Source organism: Phyllostomus hastatus, unplaced genomic scaffold (assembly GCF_019186645.2).
Source record: "Phyllostomus hastatus isolate PE091 unplaced genomic scaffold, TTU_PhHast_1.1 phas_scaffold_1224, whole genome shotgun sequence".
Lineage (NCBI taxonomy): Eukaryota > Metazoa > Chordata > Mammalia > Chiroptera > Phyllostomidae > Phyllostomus > Phyllostomus hastatus.
The window spans coordinates 555,954-578,665 of record NW_025334008.1 but is presented as its reverse complement, the minus strand read 5'-3'; the positions used below and the strand labels follow the sequence as shown (position 1 = coordinate 578,665).

The 22,712-nt window shown below is 53.6% G+C and overlaps 1 protein-coding gene across 2 annotated transcripts; it reads right to left on the bottom strand.

Annotated features, from left to right (window-relative positions):
* Window positions 1-2,135: 2,135 nt before the first annotated feature.
* NUCB1 (nucleobindin 1) lies at window positions 2,136-22,662 on the bottom strand. Of its 2 annotated transcripts, none has more exons than XM_045856360.1 (13): window positions 22,519-22,662; window positions 21,955-22,121; window positions 19,084-19,191; window positions 16,599-16,731; window positions 11,740-11,843; window positions 8,046-8,231; window positions 7,679-7,769; window positions 4,723-4,781; window positions 4,373-4,465; window positions 4,196-4,288; window positions 3,706-3,876; window positions 3,223-3,322; window positions 2,136-3,042 (listed from the first exon to the last, which is right to left on the bottom strand). In XM_045856360.1, exons 2-13 carry the CDS (start codon window positions 22,108-22,110, stop codon window positions 2,930-2,932), a joined length of 1,407 nt encoding a protein of 468 aa, XP_045712316.1. In that variant the 5' UTR covers window positions 22,111-22,121; window positions 22,519-22,662; the 3' UTR covers window positions 2,136-2,929. The 2 variants fall into 2 exon arrangements, with proteins under 2 accessions (XP_045712316.1, XP_045712317.1); XM_045856361.1 differs by having other exon boundaries at window positions 21,985-22,121.
* Between the last annotated feature and the right edge of the window lie 50 nt (window positions 22,663-22,712).

Here is a 22,712-nt window from a genome sequence, read left to right as displayed (position 1 = left end):
AAAAAGTTATTGGGTGAGGGTTAGGGTTAGGGTTAGGGTTAGTTTGTCACTCAGTTACCAAGAGGAGGGGCAGGCATGTGACACAGGGAGACACGGGGAGGCGCCAGGGTTGGTTGGGAGTGGGGGAACATGGGGCAGAGACTTCCTGCCCTCCTGGGAGAAGGAGCTGCAAGCAGGTTCCGGCCCGGCCAGTTTGAATCACTCCTGCAGGCCCCACGAAGCAGGGGCTGTTCTGAATTGTCTGGTGCCCAGCTCGGGGTGGTGAGGGCAGGTCAGTGTGGCCCAGGTGTGTGGGAGCCCAGCAGAGCAGGGGTTCGGGGTCTGAGCTATACCCTGGTCCATCTGCATAGGAAAGGCTTACTCCCCAGCAGGTGAAGCAGGTGAGTAGTTTACTATGTCTGGCAACTGGCTAACTCTGGGAGGGGCAGTCCCTTCTGTGTCTGCAAGGCCCCAGATGTCAACACGTCAGAAACCCATAGTGGCCCTGAAGCGGGTGGCTCAGTGGGTGGGAGTCATCCCAAAAAGCAGGTCACCGGTTCGATTCCTGGTCAGGGCACATGCCTGGGTTTCAGACCAGGTCCCCGGTGGGGGGCACATGAGAGGCAACCACACACTGTTTCTCTCCCTCCCTTCTCCTCTCTAAAAAGAAAATCTTAAAAAACAACACACACAACAGGTATCATTTTAAACCCTTTGCATGCACAGATCAAAAGGAAATAATTTTCAGATTACACATAAAGGGTTAATATGATTCTGTGCGTTTAAGACTAGAATTAAAGGTCAGGCAGGAGGTAGGGGTGGGTGGGGGGTCACTCCAGGGCAGAGGGGCTCTGTGCTTGCCCTCAGGCACAGGGCACCCTGGTACAAGCCAGTGAACCTGAGACACCAAGGGCCTCCTTCTCCTTGTTCCTTTCTGAACTTGGTGCCTATTGGAGGAGATAGAGTCACCAAGGGGCAGAATTGTGAATTGCAAAAAGCATCCTGGGAGCCTGGAACCGGTCTCCGAAGATATGGGAGTTGGGGGCAGGTTCCTAAATATCTGCTCTCAAGTTTCTGGCCAGGAGCTGCGTCCTTGTGTGTTATCTAATCCTTGCAGGGGTGTCCAACCCTCGGCCTGTATGCAGCCCGGGGTGGCTATGAATGTGGATCAACACAAAACCATAAACTTAACACATTAGATTTCTTTGTGATGACGTGTTGCAACGTATTTATTGTGCAACTCAGAGACGCCCGAAAGGTTGGACACCCTGCAGGCACACTGCAAGGCTGCCGGAACTTGATGCCTATTCTTTAGGAGACGCACGTCATTGTCACTGAGGTTCAGCAGGGCCAGAGGTAGGAGCACATGCAACTTCCCAGGACCCTCTCTTGGATGTTCCAGGATCTAGAAATGTGTTAATAAGCACACCCAGATAATTGGAAAAAAAAAATTTGAGAGAAACATCAATCTGTTCTTTCACTTACTGATGCATTCATTGATTTTTGTATGTGCCCTGACTGTGGATGGAACTGGCAACCTTGGAATTTCAGGATGAGGCTATAACCAGCTGAGCTACCTAGCCAGGGCCCTCTCTGATTTTTATCAGGCCTCCTTTACACTTTCCCCTCTGTGGATGCAGAACTAGACCTACCCCATGTCTGGTGCTGTAATACCAGCTCTAGAGAGACGGGCTGGGGTGGCTCTAATAGGTAGCCTCTGTCAGTTTCCTTCATCAATTGTCAGTGAAAACAGGTGTGACATCCGGAGCAGCTGCAGCCACTTTGGGACAAGAGTGCTCCTGTACCTCCTGTCCCCCACACCCATCCACCATGGCAGAGGCAGATGGGAGAATGTGGTGCTCTGAGGGCCTTGCAGCCACTCTACCTTGGCACGTCTTGCTTTGGGTGATAATACACTTTTCTTTATTATTCAAGCCTAGGTTTGGGTTTTCTGTCCTTGTGGCAGAAAGGATCCTGCTGAAGATGTGTGTTTGTGTGTGTAGGTAGCAGACACAGTAGAACAAAACAGAAGATGCCAGGATGCAGCCTCTCAGAAATGCTTGAATTGAATCTTAAAGAATGAGAAAGACTTTGGCAGATGAAGTGGGGATAGGGTTTCAGAGGGAACAGCATATACAAAGAAACAGAGGCACGGATTTGTTCCAGAAAGTGTATGTGGATGCAACTGCAGTACACGGCAGGGTAGAGAGCAGTGGGCGATAAGGCCAGAAAGGTGGGCATGGGCCTCCCACTGAGGCTGAGGGGCTGGAACCTGGTCCTGGGGCGGGTCAGCTCTGGGACCCTTCCATGGCTGTGTGGGGAAGGGGCGAGGGCCCGAGTCATCAGGGTGGAGCCTGAGGCTGGTGGCACTGAAAGCCAGGGGTCAAGGCGACTCCTGGTGTCAGCACAGATGGGCACCGCTGAGGACTCTGCTGCCCCCTGACCCAGCCACAGGGTCGACACTGTCTTCGAGGCAACGCTGGTCCCACGAAAGGCAGAGAAAGATCTCGAGGAACCATCCGAGCCTCATAAACCAACGGTAGCAGGGCCCAGAGCAGCAGGCGGATTCCAGCAGCTGTGGGGTGCAGGATGCCGAGTGGCCCCCAGCTGGGGCAGCCAGGCCAGTCCATCTAAGAAGGCAGGGGCGAAGTGGATGCTCTCAGGAGGGAGGCGGCTTCCCTAAGCGAGCTGAGCCCACCCTGTGAGTGTGGGTTGCACGCGAGCAGGCAGGTCCCTGGAGGGGGACAGACAGCAGGGGCCACAGGCCGGGAGACTGCGGGAGCTGAGGCAGCAGAGAGGGGTCTCCGGGCAGCAAAGTGGGAATTGCCACCCTGTCCCGAGTCCCCTAGGAGGTCACACGTGTTGTCCTCAGAGGAGGGTGACTGCGACACTTCACCATCCTCCCATCATCTGTGTTGGTAGGAACCCAGACTGCCATGGTCCTGGAGGATCACAGGTGCTGGGAATCTGGCTGAGGCAGATTGGGGGACTGTTCTGGAACCTTATTTTCTGAAGCAGCCACATTTTTCTGGTCACCGGCTGGAGCTGGAACAGGAGCGTCATCTGGAAATGAAGGAAGGACATGGTAGCACTAGACAGGCCACCTGCCCCCTCCTCAGACCCAGGAATCCCTGCCCCCAGCCCCTCTCCCCAGGACCCAAGGGTCCAGGCCCCCAGCCCCTCCTCCCTCAGACCCAGGAGTCCTGGCCATTGTTCCCTCCTCCTTGAGCCCAGGGCCAGCACCTGTGTTTTGGGGCTGGAACTTGAGCTGTCCCTCAGGGCCGGGGGCTGCGGCATTGTGGCCTTGCTGCTGCTGTTTCCTCTGTTCCATCTGCAGAACGGCCTGCAGGGGGTGGGAAGATGGCACGGGACGACAATGCTGAGTCCCCCAATCCTGCTAAGTGCTCCTAGTCCTTTCTCTGTGGTGGTTCTCCATCATTGAGAGCTGGCCTTAATGAAAAAGATCTAGTTCTCTCTCCCTGGTCATGGCCTGGGTTGCACCTTGGGACAGGGAAGCCCTCACTGAACTCTTCTCCCTCTCAATAGTGCCCTGCCCTTATCTAACATGGCAGCGGAGGGGCTGTGGGGCGGACACATCTGCCCTCACTCAAGATGGCAGCTTCCCCCAGGAGGATGTATCTATGATTGACAGTGACCATAGGCCTTCACAGCCTCTGGACCCTCGAGGACAGGGGCCACCAGGGGCCGGCTGCCCTGGCTGGTCACCTGCTGCAGCTCTCTCTTCTGGGCCTCCAGGCGGCCCTGGGAGCGGCCCAGGGCCTCTGTCTCCTGGCTGAGGCGCTGGGCCTTGGCGTTCAGCTCTGCCTCCCTGGCCGCCAGCTCCTCCTCAAAGCGCCGCAGCTCCTCTTCTGTGTAGGCAGGATGCATCTCCACGGTCTGCCGGGGTGGGGACAGGGGCTGTTAGCAGGTGCCTGGGGCCATGGCCCCCACCCCGTGGTGGGGAGGTCCCCGGGTTAGGGGAGGCGGGGAGGCCCGGGCCCTGGGTGTGGAGGGCAGAGGCCCGGTGGAAGCTGGGGAGGGGATAAAGACTCAGGGAGAGCAGAGAACAGACCCAGAGACGGAGGGGACAGTGACAGGGTGGATGGGGGCCCGCACAAAGACCCAGTGAATGAGAGAAGCGCCCAGGACCCCTGAAAGAAGGGTTGGGGCTGGGAGAGACATAGTAGGGGCCTGGAGAACCCCCCCATGTCCTCACCTCCCAGCCCTCCCCCGTGTCCCCAAACTCCTTCCTCTGGGTGGATGCCAGGAACTCCTCCAGGGTCACGAGGCGGTCCTGGTTGGTGTCCACCTGCGGGGCCAGATAACCGTAAGGGACAGGGCCGGGCCTCCCTGCACCCCACTCCCACCCGCCCCCTGGCCGGGCCCTCCTCACGTTCTTCATCACGTGCTCCCGCATGCGCAGCCGCTCCTCCTCCATCTCCCGCATGTCGTCTTCCTCGTTCTTCGGGTCGTACACCTTCTCCAGCTGCAGGGTCAAGGGGAAGGCGCTGAGATCCAGGTCAGCCTCTTCCGCAGGCTACTGCCCCTCCTCACACACGCAACCAGGCGCCCATTAGCCTTTGGGGTGCCTTGCCATTCATTCCTGGCAGACTTTTTTTTTTGGCCCCCCTCTGTGGCTGCTGGGAGTTGTAGTTTTCCCTGAATTTACATCCAGGAGGGCCTAGGGAAGGACCACGTGGCCGAGCTGGGCATCCGTGGCTTCGTGGCTTCCAAGACACTCACCTCCTTAGTGAAGAGGGCCTCCAGCTCCTGCTCATCCAGGACGCCATCGCTGTTGATATCTGAGGGGGAGGCGACAATGCATCTTGGGAGACCGAGGTCGGGGGAGGTCAGGTCCCTGAGGGACCCGCTGGAGACAGAACTGGGGCTGTTTCAGAGCACAGCTCACAAATCTCCAGGAGCAGAATGGTGGCCTCCAGGCTTTAGGGCCCTGCAGCCCTGCTGTGAGGACAGCCCGCTCCCTACCAACCAGGGTCCCCAGAATGGAGTGGACGGAGGTGGGGCTCCACTGGGGCCATTCCGGAGGCCGCTGTCATGCAGGATGACTTGATCCCCAGCACGTGGTGACACGGACACAGATCAACCCCTTCACCCAGGATCCAGGGGTTTCAAGGGCCTCTGTCTCCTAGAGAGCCTGCCAGGGCTGGCTGCAGCGGCCAGGGGGCCTCTCCTGGCCAGTCCAGCTCCGTGGGCTGTGCTTACTGTCCCCACCTCTCTGCGCTCTCAGATTGCGTCTACACCCATCCTGCTGAGGTGGCCGGGACCCCTGACCTTGCAAAATCGATGGTGAATTTTCAGCCTGTGGCTAACCTGCTTCTGCCCGCAGTGTCCAGAGCATTGTGCGCACCTGCCCAGCTGCCCCTGTCCTCCCTTTGCTGGCTCCCTTCCCTTCCGACCTCCACACCTCGGTCCGTCTTCTCTGTCTGATCTTCAGATCTGCCCGCTATGGTAGCCACTAGCCACATGGGCTGTTCAAATTTAAGCTGATTAACAGTAAGTGAGATTTAAATGTCAATTTATGAACAGTCACATGCGGCCGGTGGGGGCTGCCCTGGGTGGCACAGGACATTTCCCATCATCGCAAAGACAGTGCTGTTGGCCGGCACTTCCTGAGACGGGTTCCTCCAATCCCTTGGCTTTTGTTTTTTATTTAAAGACTATTGTATTTTTTTAAAATTAATTTTAGAGAGAAAGAAGAAAGGGAGTGAGAGAGAGAGAGACAACGTTTTGTTGTTCCACTTACTGATGCATTCATTGGTTGTCTCCCGTATGTGCCCTGACCAAGTATCGAACCTGCCACCTTGGTGTACTGGGATGAGGTTCTAACCAATTGAGCTACCCGGACAGGGCCTGGTCCCTCAGCCTTTGACGCCGTCCATACGCTGCCTCCACAGCTGAATATTCAACTGCCTGCTCTCCATCTGAGACGCTCTGCACGTGCATATGTGTCTACCAGACACCTCTGATTAAACACGAACAGACACAGCTCCCAATCGCCCCAGCCAAACCTGCTTGCTCTTTCTATTCTGTTTTTCTAGTTTCTCAGGCCAAATGCCTTGGAGTCACCCTTGACCCTTTTGTTCCTTCATAACTCTCATCTAGTCCACCTGCAAGTCATACGACCTTGACCAAGGTGAATCCAGAAACTGGCCGCTGTTCCTTCCTTCCGGTGGCCCAGCCACTAGCACCTCCAGCTTTCTGATGAGGCTCCGGCCCTCACACCCACAGCCTGTCCTTGACCCGGCGCCCCAATGGAGTCTGTCACCGCTTAAGGCAGATGGTGTCAGTCTACTGAAAGCCCTTTTGTGGTGTCCCATGAGAGAATCAAGTCCACATTCCTTTCCCTGGCTGTGAACTTGGGTGGACCAAGTCCATTCTTCCCTGTGTGAGCTTGCTGTCCCCCCTCCCTAGAATGCGCTTCCCCCAAATCTCTGCCAGCTGCAGCCCCTCACTTCGCTGAGGTCTCTGTTCCAACGTCACCTCTCCAAAGGTCAATAACGATCAAATGAAAATTTCATTCCCTCGATAAGATGCCATAAGAGGAGAAATGCTGTCTGATTTTGCTTATCTGAGGGAGCTGGAAAGGTCAAATTCATAGAGAAGAAACATAAGATGGAGGTCACCAGGGCCGGCAGGGAAGGTACAGGGGAGTTGTTGATTAATGAAGAGCTTCTGTCCCACAAGGACCAGAGAGTTCTGGAGAGCCGTTACACAACAGCTCGGACGTACTTGACCTGCCGAGCAGGCCACTTACAGAGAGCTAAGACAGGAAATCTGATGGCTTCTGTGTTTTACCGGAATCACAAGTCTCAAAAACTTTATCGGAACTGAAAGAAAGCTTCAGGTCCGTAGGCATAAGAGCCACGTTGCAAGTGCTGCGGAGTCATGTGGGGCTGGGGGCTGCTGTGTGCAGGACATTTGAACACACAGAGAACATTTTCATCAGGGTGGAAAGTTCTAGACGATGCTGGTCTAGCAAAATCTCTCCTGACCAGGCCACCAAAAAGTGTCATTCCAGGCCCTTAATCCCATTGTCCTCATTTCCTTGACATGTGTCACTCACTACCTGACACTCAACTACAGAACCAACTGCCCTGATTCTAAGATGTACACCCCCCCACCACTGATTTTATCATCCCTGAAGTTCGGGTGATTGACAGGTTATGTAAAACTTCCAGTACATCTCACGCTCCACGGTCTCACAGATCCACTGAAATAGATTCATTTGTGTGTAGCATCACTGCCTTTGTTTTGTTCACAGCTGTATCTACTGGGTCTCTGTGAAGCTCAGTCCTTGGAAATTGCTCAGTGAGCAATTACTGAATGAACGAAGCAGGCCCCTCTAGGTTCTGTCAGGGACAGCCCTGAGTGAAGAGGCTCCCCGGGGGCCTGTTTAGCTGGGGAGCAGCCTGCCCTAGTGACAGAGCTCCTGGCGGGACCCAGGGCTGCTGGGAGGCCTAGCCAAGCCTGGTTAGGCTTCAGTTAGAGGATACCGGCCAGTCTTTGGAACCCAGCAGTAGATCCCAGAAGAGGCCTAGGTCTCTCATGGAAGGGCCCAGCAAACCAGACTACCAGGGGAGACGGGCTCAGACGCCTGTAGCCCGCCTAAGCTCCACAGAGATGGGGAGACCCCTTCTTAGAATTCAGCCTGGGTCTTGGGATGCCCTCCCCACCTTACCATGCAGTATGAAGAAGGTCTTGGGGTTAAACCTGTTGGGGTCCAATCCATCCAGCTCCTCCCACACCTCCTTCAGCTGGGCTTGGCTGCCCTGTGGAAGTGGGGGCCAGGGGCTCATGAGCAAGAAGTCTGGGTCCTGCAGGGTAAAGCTAGAGAACCCTTTACACCACCATCCCTTAGTCATTCCCCTTAAGCAAGAAAACTAATAAACTACAACTCCCAGCAGCCCCTGGAGGTAACTCAGTGCATTAAAAGGGACTTTTGCCTCAGGGTCTGCTGGGAGTTGTAGTTTTTCAGCTATAATCTTGTCTTGGGGAGCTTGGAGAATTGGACATAGTTGGGGGTGGGCATGAATGGGGGTCCTTACAGGCACATTGACTTTGGGGTGCTCTCGGTGTCGTCGCTGTTGTTCTTCCAGCTTCCTCTCTGCCTCCTTTCGCTGCTCTTCTCCCAGTGACTCCAGGTAACGGCGTCTCTCGTGTTCCTTGAGCATCTCATAGCGTTTGAACTCTTCATGATGGGCTGCGTCATACTGGGCAAGGTCCCGGGTGGCCTGGGGAAAGAGTGACGATCACTCTCCTCTCACCCTATGCCCAGCACCCAAGTGCACCCTCCAAACGCCAGGCCTTTGCCTCTGAACTGGGCCCAACCTCCACCCTGTCCCGGGTCTCATGTTCTGCTCTCAGGATGTGGTCTTTGACCGGCTCTTGCCACATAACACAGCCACGTCTCTCTGTTTGTTCAAAAGAGATTAGGATGGTTCCACAACAGCAGCTTCAGCCCACCTCTCTCAAGTCCCCCACAATGTCAAGACCTTGGAGGAATAAGTGATAAGAAAAATGCATGCAGTGTATTTAATATACACCCAGCATTTAAATCCAAGCTCTGCTGTGTGAACAAATCCCACTACCTGTGTGATCTTGGGCAAGTGACTCAGCCTCTCTGTGCCCCAGTTTCTGCCTCTGTACAATGCAGACAACAATACCATAGCGGGGTGAATAGGGTCCCAACATTCATGTCCACCTGGAACCTCAGAACATGACCTTATTTGGAAATAGGGTCTTTGCAGATACAATGTTAAGACGCAGTCCTCCTGGATTCCGGTGGGCCCTACTTCCAATGACTGACATCTTTAGAAGAAGGCTACAGAAAAGACTCAGGGAGGCTGGGTGAGGACACCATGTGACACTGAAGGCAGAGACTGAAGTGATGTACCTATAAGCCAAGGAGTGCTGGCACCCTCCGGAAGCTGGAAAAGGCAGGGAGCAGGTTTTTCCCGATAGCCTCTGCAGAGAGCACAGCCCTGCCAACACCTTTACTTTTGGCCCAATGATATCAATTTTGGACTTCTGGCCTCCAGAACTGTGGGAGGATACATATCTGGAGTTTTTTTTTGTTTTAGATTGTTATTTATTTATTTTTAGAGAGACGGGAAGGGAGGGAGAAAGAGAAGGGGAGAAACACCAATGTGTGGTTGCCTCTCCTGTGCCCCCTCAGTGGGGGCCTGGCCCGCAACCCAGGAATGTGCCCTGACTGGGAATCGAACCAGCAACCCTTTGGTTTGCAGGCCAGGGCTCAATCCATTGAACCACACCAGCCAGGGCCAGATCTGTTGTTTTAAGCCACTGAGTCTGAAGGAATTTGTTACAGCAGCCTCAAGAAATTAATACACCCAGTAATACTCTTCTTGACTTCTGACCTCACTGAATAACAATCTGTGTTAAGCTACTAAGTTTGTGATTGTTATATGGCAACAATAGGCAACTAATACAGCTGTCTTGTGGGGAATAGATGGTGCAGCAGGTTCTCACCCGGGAGCTGTTGTGACCCACAGGGGACAATTTTCGATGTTTGAAGACATTTTTGGTCATCACAACGAAGGGAGGTCTGCTGGCATCTAGTAGACACAGGCCAGGGATGCTGCTAACATCATACAACACACAGCCCCTGGCAGGGGGACTCAAGAGTTACAGATTTGAGCTGTAGTTACAGTTGATAGCCTTACGTGGTGAATGCACGTGGGAAGCTGTTATTCCAGGAATGTGACTCTAGGAGGTCAACAAGCAGTTCGACCTTTGTGTGTTGAGGTGGCAGATAAAGAATTATTGATTAGCAGATTAAAAAAATACTAGGAAAATTGCCACTGGACTGCAACTCTTAACTGATTAACGTTTTCCAAACCCCTTACCTACCCTTTCCTTCTCGTTATAAAAATGTCAGCTTGAGATGAGACGTTAAGACAGTCTTTAGGGTATGTAACCCGCAGTCTTCTCTGGTTGCCCGCATCTGAATAAAGCACCCGTAAAGATTCAATCCTTGCCCTAAGTAGTGTGGCTCAGTGGGTTGGGCATTGTCCTGCAAATGGAAAAATGACTGGTTCAATCCCAGCGGGGGCACGTACCTTGTTTGTGGGCCAGGTCCCCAGTAGGGGGCATGCGAGAAGCAACCAATTGATGTCTCTCTCACATATTAGTGTTTCTCTCCCTCTCTTTCTCCCTCACTTCCCTTCTCTCTAAAAATAAATAAATAAAATCTTAAAAAATAAAGATTCAGTCCTTGTCTCTACTTACTGATTCTCGAAGTGACAGGCATCTATCAGTGAATGATAACTCTGCCGGTTTCACCCCCACAACAAAGAATTATCCAGCCCCAAATGTCAAGTGGGCCGAGTTGAGAAGCCCCACTGGTGAGCGTGGAAGGCGGAGGCAAGGCGCCCAGTGAGAGAGCACCTATGAGAGGTAGATGATGGGAAGAGAGAGCACGAAGAATGACAGTGGGGCTGGAGAAAAGCTGACAGCCTCTACTGTTCAGGAAATAAGTGTCAAAAACAGCCAAGCGCTGGGCTGGATGCCAATGGCTGCTGCTATTATCTTCACGGCCACTAGATGGAGCTCCAGCAGGCCAGAAAAGCAGGGCCAAGGCCAGGCCGAGGGGTAGATTCAGCCCCCCCAGAAAGGCTGAGAGCAGGGAGAGGCAGCGGCAGTCCTGGGCACCCCCTTCCACACTTGGCCTTCTCCACGAGGCAGGCTGTAGATCCCATTTCTCACATGAGAGCTATATTCCTTCCGATAGCTTCTGTAACAAATGCTCCTCAACTTGGTGGCTCAAAACAATACACATGTATCATCTCACACTGTGTGGAGGCCATAGGTCTGAAATTAGTCCTACTGGACTGAAATTAAGGTGTCAGCAGGCTGTGCTCCCTCCAGAGACTCTAGAGGGGAATCCGTTTCTTTGCCTTTTCCAGCTTCCAGAGCTGGGTTCCACGCCATGGCTCCTTTCCCCAGCTTCAAAGCCAGCAGGCGAGCGCCTGGCGGCAGCGGTCACCTCACAAATGAGCACTGCAGTCAAACCTTGCTCTTCCTCCATCTTTCAAAGACCCTTGTGATGAGATGTGGGGCCCACCTGGATAATCCAGGATCCTCTCACCAGCTCAAGATCCTCAACTTAATCACGTCTGCAAAATCCCTTTTGCCTTATAAGATCACACATCGCAGGTTCCATGGATTAGTCCATGACATCTTTGGTGAGGGGCCATTATTCTGCCTACCACAAGGGCACAGAAGGAACAGCCCCCACCCCAAGTCATATGGGAAAGACAAAGCCGAGGAGGGATATGAAACCAGGTCTTGCCCTGGCTGGTGTGGCTCAGTGGATTGAGTGCCGGCCTGCGAACCAAAGGGTTGTTGGTTCGACTCCCAATCAGGGCACATGCCCAGGTTGCCTGCCAGGTCCCCAGTAGGGGGCGCGTGAGGGGCAACCACACATTGATGTTTCCCTGTTTTTCTCCCTCCCTTCTCCTCCCTAAAAATAAATAAATAAAAATATTTAAAAAGAAAGAAAGCAACCAGCTCTTAGTGGAGCTGAGCCCTTCCTGCCTACACCTCTGCTTTCCAGTACAGACTCAGCGGAGTGTTTTTAGGTACCTCCAGGCCCTCTTCAGCTGCCGACATCAGAAGAGAACAGGAAGAGATGAGTGGGCCTGTGCCCTGGGCTCTGTTCCCCTCTCTCCCTGCAAAGCTCCCTCAGTCCTCTGCCCGTAGTTCCCCCCATCACGCTACCGTCTGAATCAGGAGCTCCAGGTCCCGGGCCTCAAATGTGTGCTGATTCTGAGGATCCAGATGTTCAAACTGCTTGAGGAGGCTCAGGTGATCCAACTGTACATCTGGATGAGGGGAAAGAGGAGGACAAAAACCCCAACTCATAGAATGTTTTTTTCTTTCAAAATTCCTATCCTGGGCTAGATATGCTCTAAAGAAAGTCACAGAGGGCTCTGAAGAAGCCCAGAGAGCAGCCTGATTGAACCTGGTGCAATCAGGGAGGGCTTTCTGGAGGAGGTGATGCCACAACCAAGCTTCATGCTTCAAATAATAACAACCATTAATAACTAACATGTATTAAGTACTTACTATATGCCCGGCCCTGCTCTAAACACATTAACTATATTAATGCCTTATCTTATCATGATAATCTTACAACACAGGTTCTGTGGTTATCCCATGGCATGGATACAAAAACTGAGGCCCAGAGAGGGGAAGTGACTTGTCTAAGTCACCATATAGGAAGTGGCAGTGAGGATTAGAACCAGCCGCTGGGCTCCAGAGCACATGTGTTCATCCCGTTATGGGTTGAGTTGTGGGCTCTAAAGTTCATTTGTCTAAGTCCTAGACCCTGGGGCTCAGCATGTGACCTTCTTTGGAGAGAAGGTTTTTATAGAGGTGATCAAGTTAAAATGAGGTCATTAGAGTGGACACCAATCCAGTAGGACTGGTATCCTTGAAGAAAGAAGAAGGAGAAGGAGGAAGAAGCAGCAGCAGCTCCAGCTGGTGTGGGTCAGTGGATTGAGCTCCAGCCTGTGAATCAAAGGGTTGCGGGTTCAATTCCCAGTCAGGGCACACGTCTGAGTTGCAGGCCGGCTCTCCAGTAGGGGGCATGCGAGAGGCAACCACACACTGTTGTTTTTCTCCCTCTTTTTCTCTCTCCCTTCCTCTCTCCAAAAATAAATAAATAAATATAAAGGAAAACTTGGACACGAGACAGACACATTAGAGAGATGACATGAAATGACACGGGAAGACCGTGGCCATTTATAAGCTGAAGAGAGAGACTAGAAGACATCCTTCCCTCCACCTGCAGAAGGAGCCAACCCCGAGACACCTTGGCTTCAGAATTCTGGCCTCCAGACCGGGGACAATACATGCCCAAGGCTGAATCCATGCAATCCGGGTGCTTGGTCACGACAGCCCTAGGAAAGCATGCAAGCCCCTCACAGCGGGCTTTCCCGGCAGCCAGCAAAGGGCAGGCCTTCCGGGCAGGAAGGAAGAGGGCTCACACAGGCATTCACTGAACTCCCGTCTCCGAAGGCCTCCCAGGGGCCCAGATGTGCATCGGGCCGGGATGGCTCTCCAGTGCCTCCTGGTCTGGTGGGGGTGACAGACACCCACACAGGTGGCCGGATCCGGGTGTCCAGCACCACCACAGAGCCAGCCTGGGCTAGGTGACCCTGGAGGGACAGGTGCTCAAGAGACTGAAACTCACGATTCACTTTTCACACCCCTGATGCCAGCTGAGCTGCTACTCGTGGCACTGTGGCCACAGCAGGAACCAGGCAGCGACAGACTCTGCTCTGCAGAGCACCCAGTCAAGAGACAGGGAACGGGTGTTTAAGGGACAAACACAGGAGCATGAAGGACACAAACGGAGGCTCCTTCCCACAGGGCAGGGCTTTCTGAGGGGCCGACATCTGAGCCGGGAGCAAAGCTTGGAGAATGAACGTCCCAGGCAGAGGGAAGCTCGGGGGTCAAGGTCCCGAGGAAGTGTTGCACTCCAGTGCTTACGGAAAATGCTGATGCAAGCGGTCAAGAGGGTGGACATGTGACCGGAGGGGCTGGGGCGGCCGTGGCAGCACCTCCAGGCAGCAATGAGGGCAGTGGACTTGACCTTGAGGGCACTGGGGGTGCTACAGATGGGTTCGGAGCGGAGGAGGGACAGGACTTGAACTGGGCTGACTCCTTGGTGAGCTGAAGAACAACCCCCAGGATGTCCACATCCTCAGCCCTGGAACCTGTGAACATGTGACCTCGAGTGACAAGAGGGACTTTGCAGATAAGATTAAATTAAAGGTCCTGAGACCGGGGGATTATTCCAGATTGCCCAGGTGGCCCCTAAATGTAATCCCAGGGGTCCTTTTAAAAGAGGGAGGTGGAGGGAGATCAGACCCAGTAGAAGGAAATGGGATGACTGAAGAAAACCCTACACTGCCAGCTTTGCAGATGGAGGAAGGGGCGACCAGCCCAGGAAGGAATGCGGTTCTAGAACCTGGAAAAGGTGGGGAGCCCCGGAAAGAACCAGCCCCGCCTGCCTAGGTCCTGACTTCTGACCCCCACACTGTAAGGGAGCGACTGCGTGTTATTTGAAGCCACTAAGTTTCTGTGACAGTGGCCACAGGGAATGAATAGAGGTGTCAACAGGATTCCACCGGCCGCTGTGTGGGAGACAGAAGGGACAGAGGGGTGGCAGCAGGAAGGGGGTGACAGCAGCGGTCCGAGCGGGACCCTTGAAGCAGCAGCAGCAGCAGCAGCAGCAGCAGCAGTGAGGGTGGGGAGAAGTGGCCAGAGTCCGCAGCTGCTCTGAGCTGGTGATGGGATGAGGCTGGAGTCCCCAGCATGGTGTCAGACACACAATAAGCAGACAGTTGGCAGGAGACCTCTCCTCATTCCTGACAAGGAAACATCTAACTCACCGCAAAGCAAATCAGACTCTGACACTATAATCATTACAACAGCATGGCAGAGCCCCGGCTGGCTGGCTCAGTTGGTTGGAGTATCGTCCCTGATGTGCCAGGGTTGCGGGTTCAATCCCCAGTCAGGACACATACAAGAAGCAACCGATGAATGTATGTATCAGTAAGTGAACCAACAAATTGATATTTTTCTCTCTTTCTCTCTAAAGTCAATAAATAACAATTTTAAAATATTTTATTTATTTATTTTTGGAGAGGGGAAGAGAGAGAGAAAAAGAAGGGAGAAACATTAATGTCTGGTTACTTCTTACATTCCTCCTACTGAAAACCTGTCCCGCAACCCAGGTATGTGCCCTCATTGGGAATTGAACTGGCGACCCTTTGGTTCTCAGGCCAGCACTCAATCCACTGAGCCACACCAGCCAGGGCAAAGTCAATAGATAAATTTTAAAAAATTATTTCAAACACAATGGCAGAGAGGGCATGAGTGGTTATGTGGAAGAGACCAGAGACCATGTCCGTCTGGTCACCTTAGACCTGCGGCACCTGCCCAATGCTGGGCATGGAGTAGGATTCAAGACCTTTTTAGTCCATGAGAGATGGAGTCAGACAGAAATAAAAACAAGGGCCAGATCTCCCATTGACCCTTAATGTCACCAGCCAATGTGCAGGGTCCCCATCTGTAACATGGGGGCCTCACGGGCTGTCAGATGAAAGAAGCTAGAGGGGAATCTCAATAAAGGGGCATGTCTTTATACTCAGTGATGGGCTGAAACATGTCCCAGCAGTACCAGAACATACTACAAAGTGACAGTAAGTAAACAGCATGGTCCACATAGCACAGGGTGCAAGCAACCCAGGTCTATCAACTGAGGAATGGCTAAACCAAATATGTTCCATCCATAGACCATATGGAATAGATCATATGGAATATTACTTGGCCCTGAAAAGGAACGAAGCTCTGATCCATGCTACATTGTGGATAGATGCTGAAAATATGCTAAGGGAGGCCCTGGCCAGGTAGCTCAGTTGGTTAGAACACTGTCACGACATGCCAAGGTTGCAGGTTCAATCTATGGTCAGGGTATATATAAGAATCATCCCATGATTACCCTGGCTGATGTGGCTCAGTGAACTGAGCACTGGACTGTGAACCAAAGGGGTTGCCGATTCAATTCCCAGTCAGGGCCCATGCCTGGGTGGCGGGCCGAGTCCCTGGTGGAGGGTGCGTGAGAGACAACCACACATTGATGTTTCTCTCCCTCTCTTCCTCCCTCCCTTCCCCCCTCTTTAAAAATAAGTAAATAAAATCTTTAAAAAGAAAGTTTATTACTGAAGCAGTGAGACAAAGAGTGGCTACTCCACAAACAGAGTAGCCTCCTTTTTTTTTTTTAAGCCAAGCAATTAGACTACAAAATGCAGCCTCATATAAATGCCAGAAAAGTAGACTCATTCTTGCGGGGGAGATATAGAATCACTGAGCCACGAAAAAAGTTACAGAGAGTGTAACCGGTTCAGCTTCCTGACTCTTATCACTGTGGTTGTCACTGCAGGCGAACGTCATTGTCCCGAGGACAAACACATGGGAGCACTCAGGTATAAAGGCGCGTGGTGTCCCCACAGGGAGCCCGCAGACATGAACTAACGGCATGAAGAGTAAATGTTAACGATAAGGCCATTTGGGTGGTTCTGGTCCTAGTCTCACCACTTTTTTGTAAGTTTCAAGTTGTATCAGAATTTTCAGTGACCACGATTTTTTAAAAATGAGAATAAAGAACCCAAACAAAAAAGCAGCCAGCCAACAACAGAGTTATTGTTCTAAGAAGAATATGCTATCAGTCTTCCATACACATTTGTTTTTAAATCCTCACCCAAGGATATGTTTTCGCTGATTTCAGAGAGAGGAAGAGAGAGGGGAGCACTGGTATGAGAAAGAAACATCGATTGGCTGCCTCCTGTACGAGCCCTGACCGGGGATCGAACCCGCAGTCTAGGCATGTGCTGTGACCGGGAGTGGAACCTGCAGCCTTTTAGTGGACCGGACGACACCCCAACCAACAGAGCCACCCAGCCAGGGCTTCCACACATTATTTTCTAGGAGGCCCCACCTGCTCAGTACGAAGTCAGCTGCAAGCCCAGGACTAGATGGCCAGCCCCACCAGCCTCGCCCCTGCTTACTGGGCTCCTGCTGCGCATCCATCTTGGCCTTGAGCAGCATCCGCAGCCGAGACACCTCCTGACGCTTGAGCTCATCCAACTTGGTGCGGACATGGTGGCTGACAAAGTCCAGCTCTCGGCTCAGCTTCCCGCTCTGGCCAGGGAGTAAGGAGACATTCGTCAGGATGAGGAGGGGGAGGAGGCATGCTGAGCAGCCTCATCCTTTCTCTGTGCTCTCTGGAACCTTCTGCAAGCTTTCTGATGCCCCCTAGGGCTCTGCAGAGCCCCCAAAACAAGGTTCTAGCCCCTCAGCTTGGCATTCAAGGGCCTGCCCACCTCTGTGGCCTCGTCTCCTGCCATTCATCAAATCATACTCTGGTTCCAGCAACACTAATTGGGTGTAAGACCGCCCCCCCCCCCCAAGCTCAGCCCCAGCAGGTATGGCTCAGTGGATTGAGCGCCGGCCTGTGAACCAAAGGGATGAAGGTTCGATTCCTGGTCAGGGCACATGCCTGGGTTGTGGACCAGGTTCCAGGACAGACAGACAGACAGATAGACACACACACACACACACACACCCTGTGCTGAGCGGGCTGCCTTCTCTGAGCTCCCTCTATGATCTCTCTGTGCCTGTGATCTCTGAGCTCCCTCTGATGTCCGTTCCTCACTCAGAGCCCCCAGGGCTCCCCAGTGGCCCCAGGACAGACTTCTTGGGCTTGGTCACTCAAGTGACCCCAGGACAGACTTCTTGGGCTTGGTCATTCAAGTGACCCTGCACTCACCGACCCCTCCTGCCCTGACTCCTCATCTGCATGTCGGTTATACTGCGCTGTCGGCTTACATTGGAATGCTCATCTGCACTCAGCTCCTACCTCTGAAATGTCATGCCCTGCCCCACCCCACCCCCACCTGTTTCAACCTCTACACCACGGACACTCCCACTCAGAATCTAGCATCATCAGGGGTCCTTACCCTAGAAGTGGGCTCTCACTTGTCAGAATGGACTAGGCCTCTCTTTGGGGCTTCCCCAGAGCCTTCCGCTCAACGATGGCCCAGATCCTTTCCCGTCACCCCTGACTCACCTGGGTCTCTGGAGCCCTGAGTGGGGAGGGGGAGGGGGGCAGGGGTGACCCTTGCAGATGTACCAGGTCAAATGAGCCAAGCTCTGTGCTGGACCCACGGGGTCTGCCCTCTAGTGGTGCCCACAACTCCATTTTACAGGCGAACAGAGCAAGGCCTGGGAGAAGCCACTGCCCAAGCAAGGTCCCCAGTGAGGACGGGAGGCCAGTTTCCAGCCTGGTGACCAAGTTGGTGTCCCGTGTCCCCAGTGTGGGAGTCCTGGGGCCTGAGTTCAAATCCCAGCCCTGGCACCACCTCACTGCATAACCCTTCCCAGCCCACCCTTTTCCTGCCCTGGACCTCAAAACGGAGCTCAGGCGACAGCCACCACCAATGATGACATTTACTGCAGGCTCCCGATGTGCCTCAGCCTCCATTTGCTGAGAAGGAAACCGAGGCACAGGGGCGTGCAGCTGCCGACCTGGAGAGTGGAAGGCGGAGCTGGGATCGGAACCCAGCACCGTCCCGCTCCGCCTGAGTGGCCACTGTTTCTGACCGCACTTCTCAGCGGTATGGCTTTGGGCAAGCCTCTCGGGCCTCAGTTTCCCCTGACAGGTGGAAGGGGCTGGGCTCAGCTGTCTCTGCTTTCACTTGTCTCCCCTCAGGGGCGGGGTGGACAGGACAGATGAGGGCCCAAGGAATGTTGGGAGGTTTGGGGCTGCCTCCCCATCCGTCCCAGGTCCCTGGGCCTGGCCTGGGCCTAGGGGTTTGGAGAACTTGAGATGTCTCCTCCAGAAGAGACATCCTAAAGCACCCAAATAGGAAGGGAGTCGTGGGTGGTGGGACCAGGAGGAGTGGGGCAGGGACTTGGGGTGGGTGACCCTGGCCCCACACGAGGCACAACATCATTTAAAAGGGTGACTCTCATGGGGATGAGATGGGGCCTAGGCTTTGGGCTCAGCCAGTCCAGGGGGTGAGAACCCGGGCCCACAGGAAAGACAAACACTGCAGCTGGGACCTCAGTGTTCCCTTCTGTAAAATGGGGATGATCAGGGCTCCTCTGTGCTGAGCACCCAGTGACCCAGCACCCATTCGCACGTACTAAGGACTACTACTAAGGTCTTCTAAACTCTTGACATGTCTAACCTGGTAGAGACTTAACCTGAACTCCAGGGGGCAGGGTCCAGTAGACCTCCGTTGTACAGATGGGGAAACCGAGGCACAGCAATGGACAGTCACATGGCTGGTAAGCATTAGGGCCTGCGACATCCTCCTCTGTGCTTAGCCACACAAGTCAGTGCTCCCCACGCCCCTTCCCAGTGCAATGACCCGGACAGATGGAAATTCCCTGCTTTGTGAGGGCTGGAGCCATGAAGCCCTTTTAGGGAACCTGGCCCTTCTGTCCTCCAAGCCTGGGGCCCCGCCCGCTGCCTGCGCCCAGCCGCACCTTGATGTCCTCGGAATTGGCAGCTTGCAGCTTCTCTCGGAAGTGCCCGTCTGTCTCCAGCACGTTGATGACCTCCTGGAGGTATCGGTGGTAGTAGAGGCCCGTGTCCTGAGGTGACAAAGATGAACATAGCAGCTCCAGCGCTGGTCCTGGTCCTTCCCCAAACCCAGGCCCTGCTCCCCTCAGCGTCTGCTGAGGGGGTCAGAGAGACTCCCCATGTAGTGAGACACCTACATGGCATGGGAGGCTTCAATATGGATAAAGGTTCTGCAGCCAGCAGGCATCTGCTCTGTGACCCCAGGAAACCTGCCTGACCTATAGGCCACAGCTCTCAGCTTTTAAAAAAATATATTTTATTTAAAAATATATATATATTTTTAAATATATTTTATTTATTTTTTAGAGAGAGGGGAAAGGAGGGAGAAAGAGAGGGAGAAAAATATCAATATGTGATTGCTTCTTATACACTCCCCAACTGGGGGGCTGGCCCGCAACCCAGGCATGTGCCCTGACTGGAAATTGAACTGGAGACCCTTTGGTTTACAGGCTGGCGCTCAATCCACTGAGCCACACCAGCCAGGGCTCACCTCTTCTGTGATGGAGGCAAAATGAGTGTCACAGGGGCAAACAGGCAGTTCAACACTGCCTACTCGGTGGGACTTACAGAACAGACACACTGGTACTTGTTGGCAAGCAGTGAAACATTCATTCACTCACTCACTCACTCAGTAAGCATTCACGGAGCCCCTGCTGTGTGGCCAGTGCTGCTCCAGGGGATACAGCAAGTGAACAAGACAGACAAAACTCCCCGGGCTCCCGGTCCTACTTCTCAGAGCTGCGCCGAGAAGGAAATAAGATAAATGAAATGGCATGCCGGTAAGGATGTAGGAGATACTCAAGGACGTAGAAGATACTCAACCTGCTGTAGCCGTCACTACATTCATTGAGGAGCACATAGCACGTGCTTAATCAATGGTAAGTGAATCACCCAGCTGTACCACTGTGGGTACACTAATTCCCCATTGTTGCTAAAACAAAGTATCCCAGACCTGGCTGGGGTGGCTCAGTGGGTTGAGTGCTGACTTGCAGACCAAAAGGTCACTAGTTCGATTCCCAGTCAGGGCACATGCCTGGGTTGTGGGCTGGGTCCCCAGTAGGCGGCATGTGAGAGGCAACCACACATTGATGTTTCTCTTCCTCTCTAAAAATAAATAAATAAAACCTTTAAAAAAAACAAGAAAGTATCACAAACTAAATGGCTTAGAGCAACACAAGTTTATTCTCTTAGTTTCTGAGGTCAGAAGTGCACAGTGGGTTGGCGGGGCTCAGTCCGTTCTGGAGGCTCCAGGGCAGAACCTGTTTCCGTGTCTCTCCCAGCCTCTACGGGCTGCCTGCACTTCCTTGCCTGTGGCCCCCCATCACTCTGACACCTTCTTCCCTCTGACTCTGACCTTCCTGCTTTCTTCTCACAGGGGGTCCTTGTGGTGACATGGGGCCCACCTAGATGGTCCAGGATAATGTTCCCATCTGAAGGTGATTAACTCAGCCACACCTACACTCTTTTGCCACACAAGGTAATACATTCACAGGTTCCGGGGACCAGGGAGGGACATCCTTGCGGACCGTTATTCAGCCAAACACAGTGGGCCAGAGTCCCAGATCTGCCAATCACTAGCCACATGACCTTGTTAGGACCGCTACGATACTAGGTGTCCTGTGTTTTCATTTGCTTCATCTGATGCCCTTAGTCCCTGAACAAATTACTGAATCTCTCTGTGCCTCAGTTTCCTCATCCATCTCTCATGATATTATGAGGAGTGTCATCGTCCCTGATGTTTATAACATCCCAAGGTTTCTGTTAGCCTTGATGTAAAGACATTCTCTACCGTGGCCCGCAAGGCCCCACATGATCTGCCCCATTTCCTCTCTTGCTCAGTCAGCCCCAGCCACACCGGCCTCTTCCACCACACAGCCTTTGCCCGAGCTAGTCACTCTGCTGGGCATGGTTCTTTCCTGAACTTCTGCTCTCAGCTGAAGGAGTCCTCCTGCCCAGTGAGCTGGTTTGGTCTGTGGCTGTATCGGGCTCGCATTAGCCCTGTGCTTGGTTCATGGAAGATACTGAAGAAACGTGTGGAAAGAATGAAGGGAAAGGGAACATACAGCAGCCCTTCTATGTGCACAAAAATGTCACAGGACAGAGGCCTAACCTGGTGGGTGGGGACCAGCCCCCCAGGAGCATGGCGTGATGTTCCAGAGATAGTGACAGCACGCATTCCTAGCGGGCACTGTAGAAGGATTTAGGTCACATATCAGAGTGTTGGCCTTGAGGAAATCTTTCAGGTTCCAAGCTCCAAATCCCCCTGGACCAAAGGTTTCATAGTGTTGGGTAAACACATATGGGAATTCAAAAGCGAGCCGTTTATAGGCACCTTTGTAATTTGAACTATAACTCCCAGGAGCTCCGGGAAGTGGAAACAGCCCAGTTATCTAACAACACGTAACACCTGCTCAAGGTGCTACTGGGAAATGTAGTTCCTTTTTTCCAGAATCGTTCCTGAGGGAGGAGAGTCTTGGGGGCGGGGGTGGGGGAAGCAGAGTTTCAGGTGTGTAGGTGTGGGGGTGTGTGTGTGTGTGCGCGCGCGCAGGAAGAGGTGATGCCAATTTTTCACTTAAAATCTGACCTGATTTCCCACACCTCAGCGTCAGGGTCTTAGAAATCTGCCCCCTCCGCCCTTCCCCTACCAGTTTTTCACCACGTTAAAGCCCCGGGACTACAAAACAATGGCAAGCAAACTCCAAGACGTGTCCGTGGGGGAGTATCCACCCAGGGGCCACGGGGTTCCGCGGGAATTGTAGTACCACTGCAAACACCTGGCTGGAGAGCAGGGCAGGGCCACTCACGGGGCTCTCGGTCGCGGGGCTCTCCTCCTTGGACGTTCCCCGGTCCAGAGGCACGGGCAGAACAGCGCGGAGCAGCAGCAGCAGTGGCAGGAGGAGGAGGGCCGCGCGGGGCCCAAAGGGAGGCATGGCCGCGTGATCTGTGCGGTGGAGAGGTGGATTATGTCAGTCCCCAGCCCCCTCCCTCCCGGGACCCAGGAGTCAGGCCCCCGGCACCACACAGTCCCCTTCCTTCCAAGAGTCAAAACTCAAAGTGTCTCGTTTTCCGGGACCCAAAATTCCGAGCCTCCAGCCTTTCCTTCTGTAGACCCAGGTGTCCGGGCTCCCTGCACTCGCTGCGCTGGCTGACTCGCGAGTCCGGGATCTCAAGTCCCTCTTTCCCCAGACCCACAGGTCCAAGCACCCAGCCCTCTTTTATCTTAGGTCTAGGAGAGCTGGTGCCCAGCTCGTCCTCTTCCGAACTCGCTTCCAGCCTTCTAGTGCTCCATCTCCCCTCCTTCCCAGGACTCAAGAGCCTAGGAGATCCCAGACCCTCACCTCTCCTTCAGCGCAGAGGGCGTTTTCCCGGGCTAGGACCTCCGTTGCGTTCTCCGCGATTTCCCGCCTAGGCCACGCCCACTTTCCCGCAGAAGTCCCGCCCTCAGCAGCCTGATTGGTCCACGCTGGCTTCTTGTACCTTGCTTAGTGGCCCCACCCTTGTCGAAGTCTCTCGCCTTTTCTCGAAATACTTG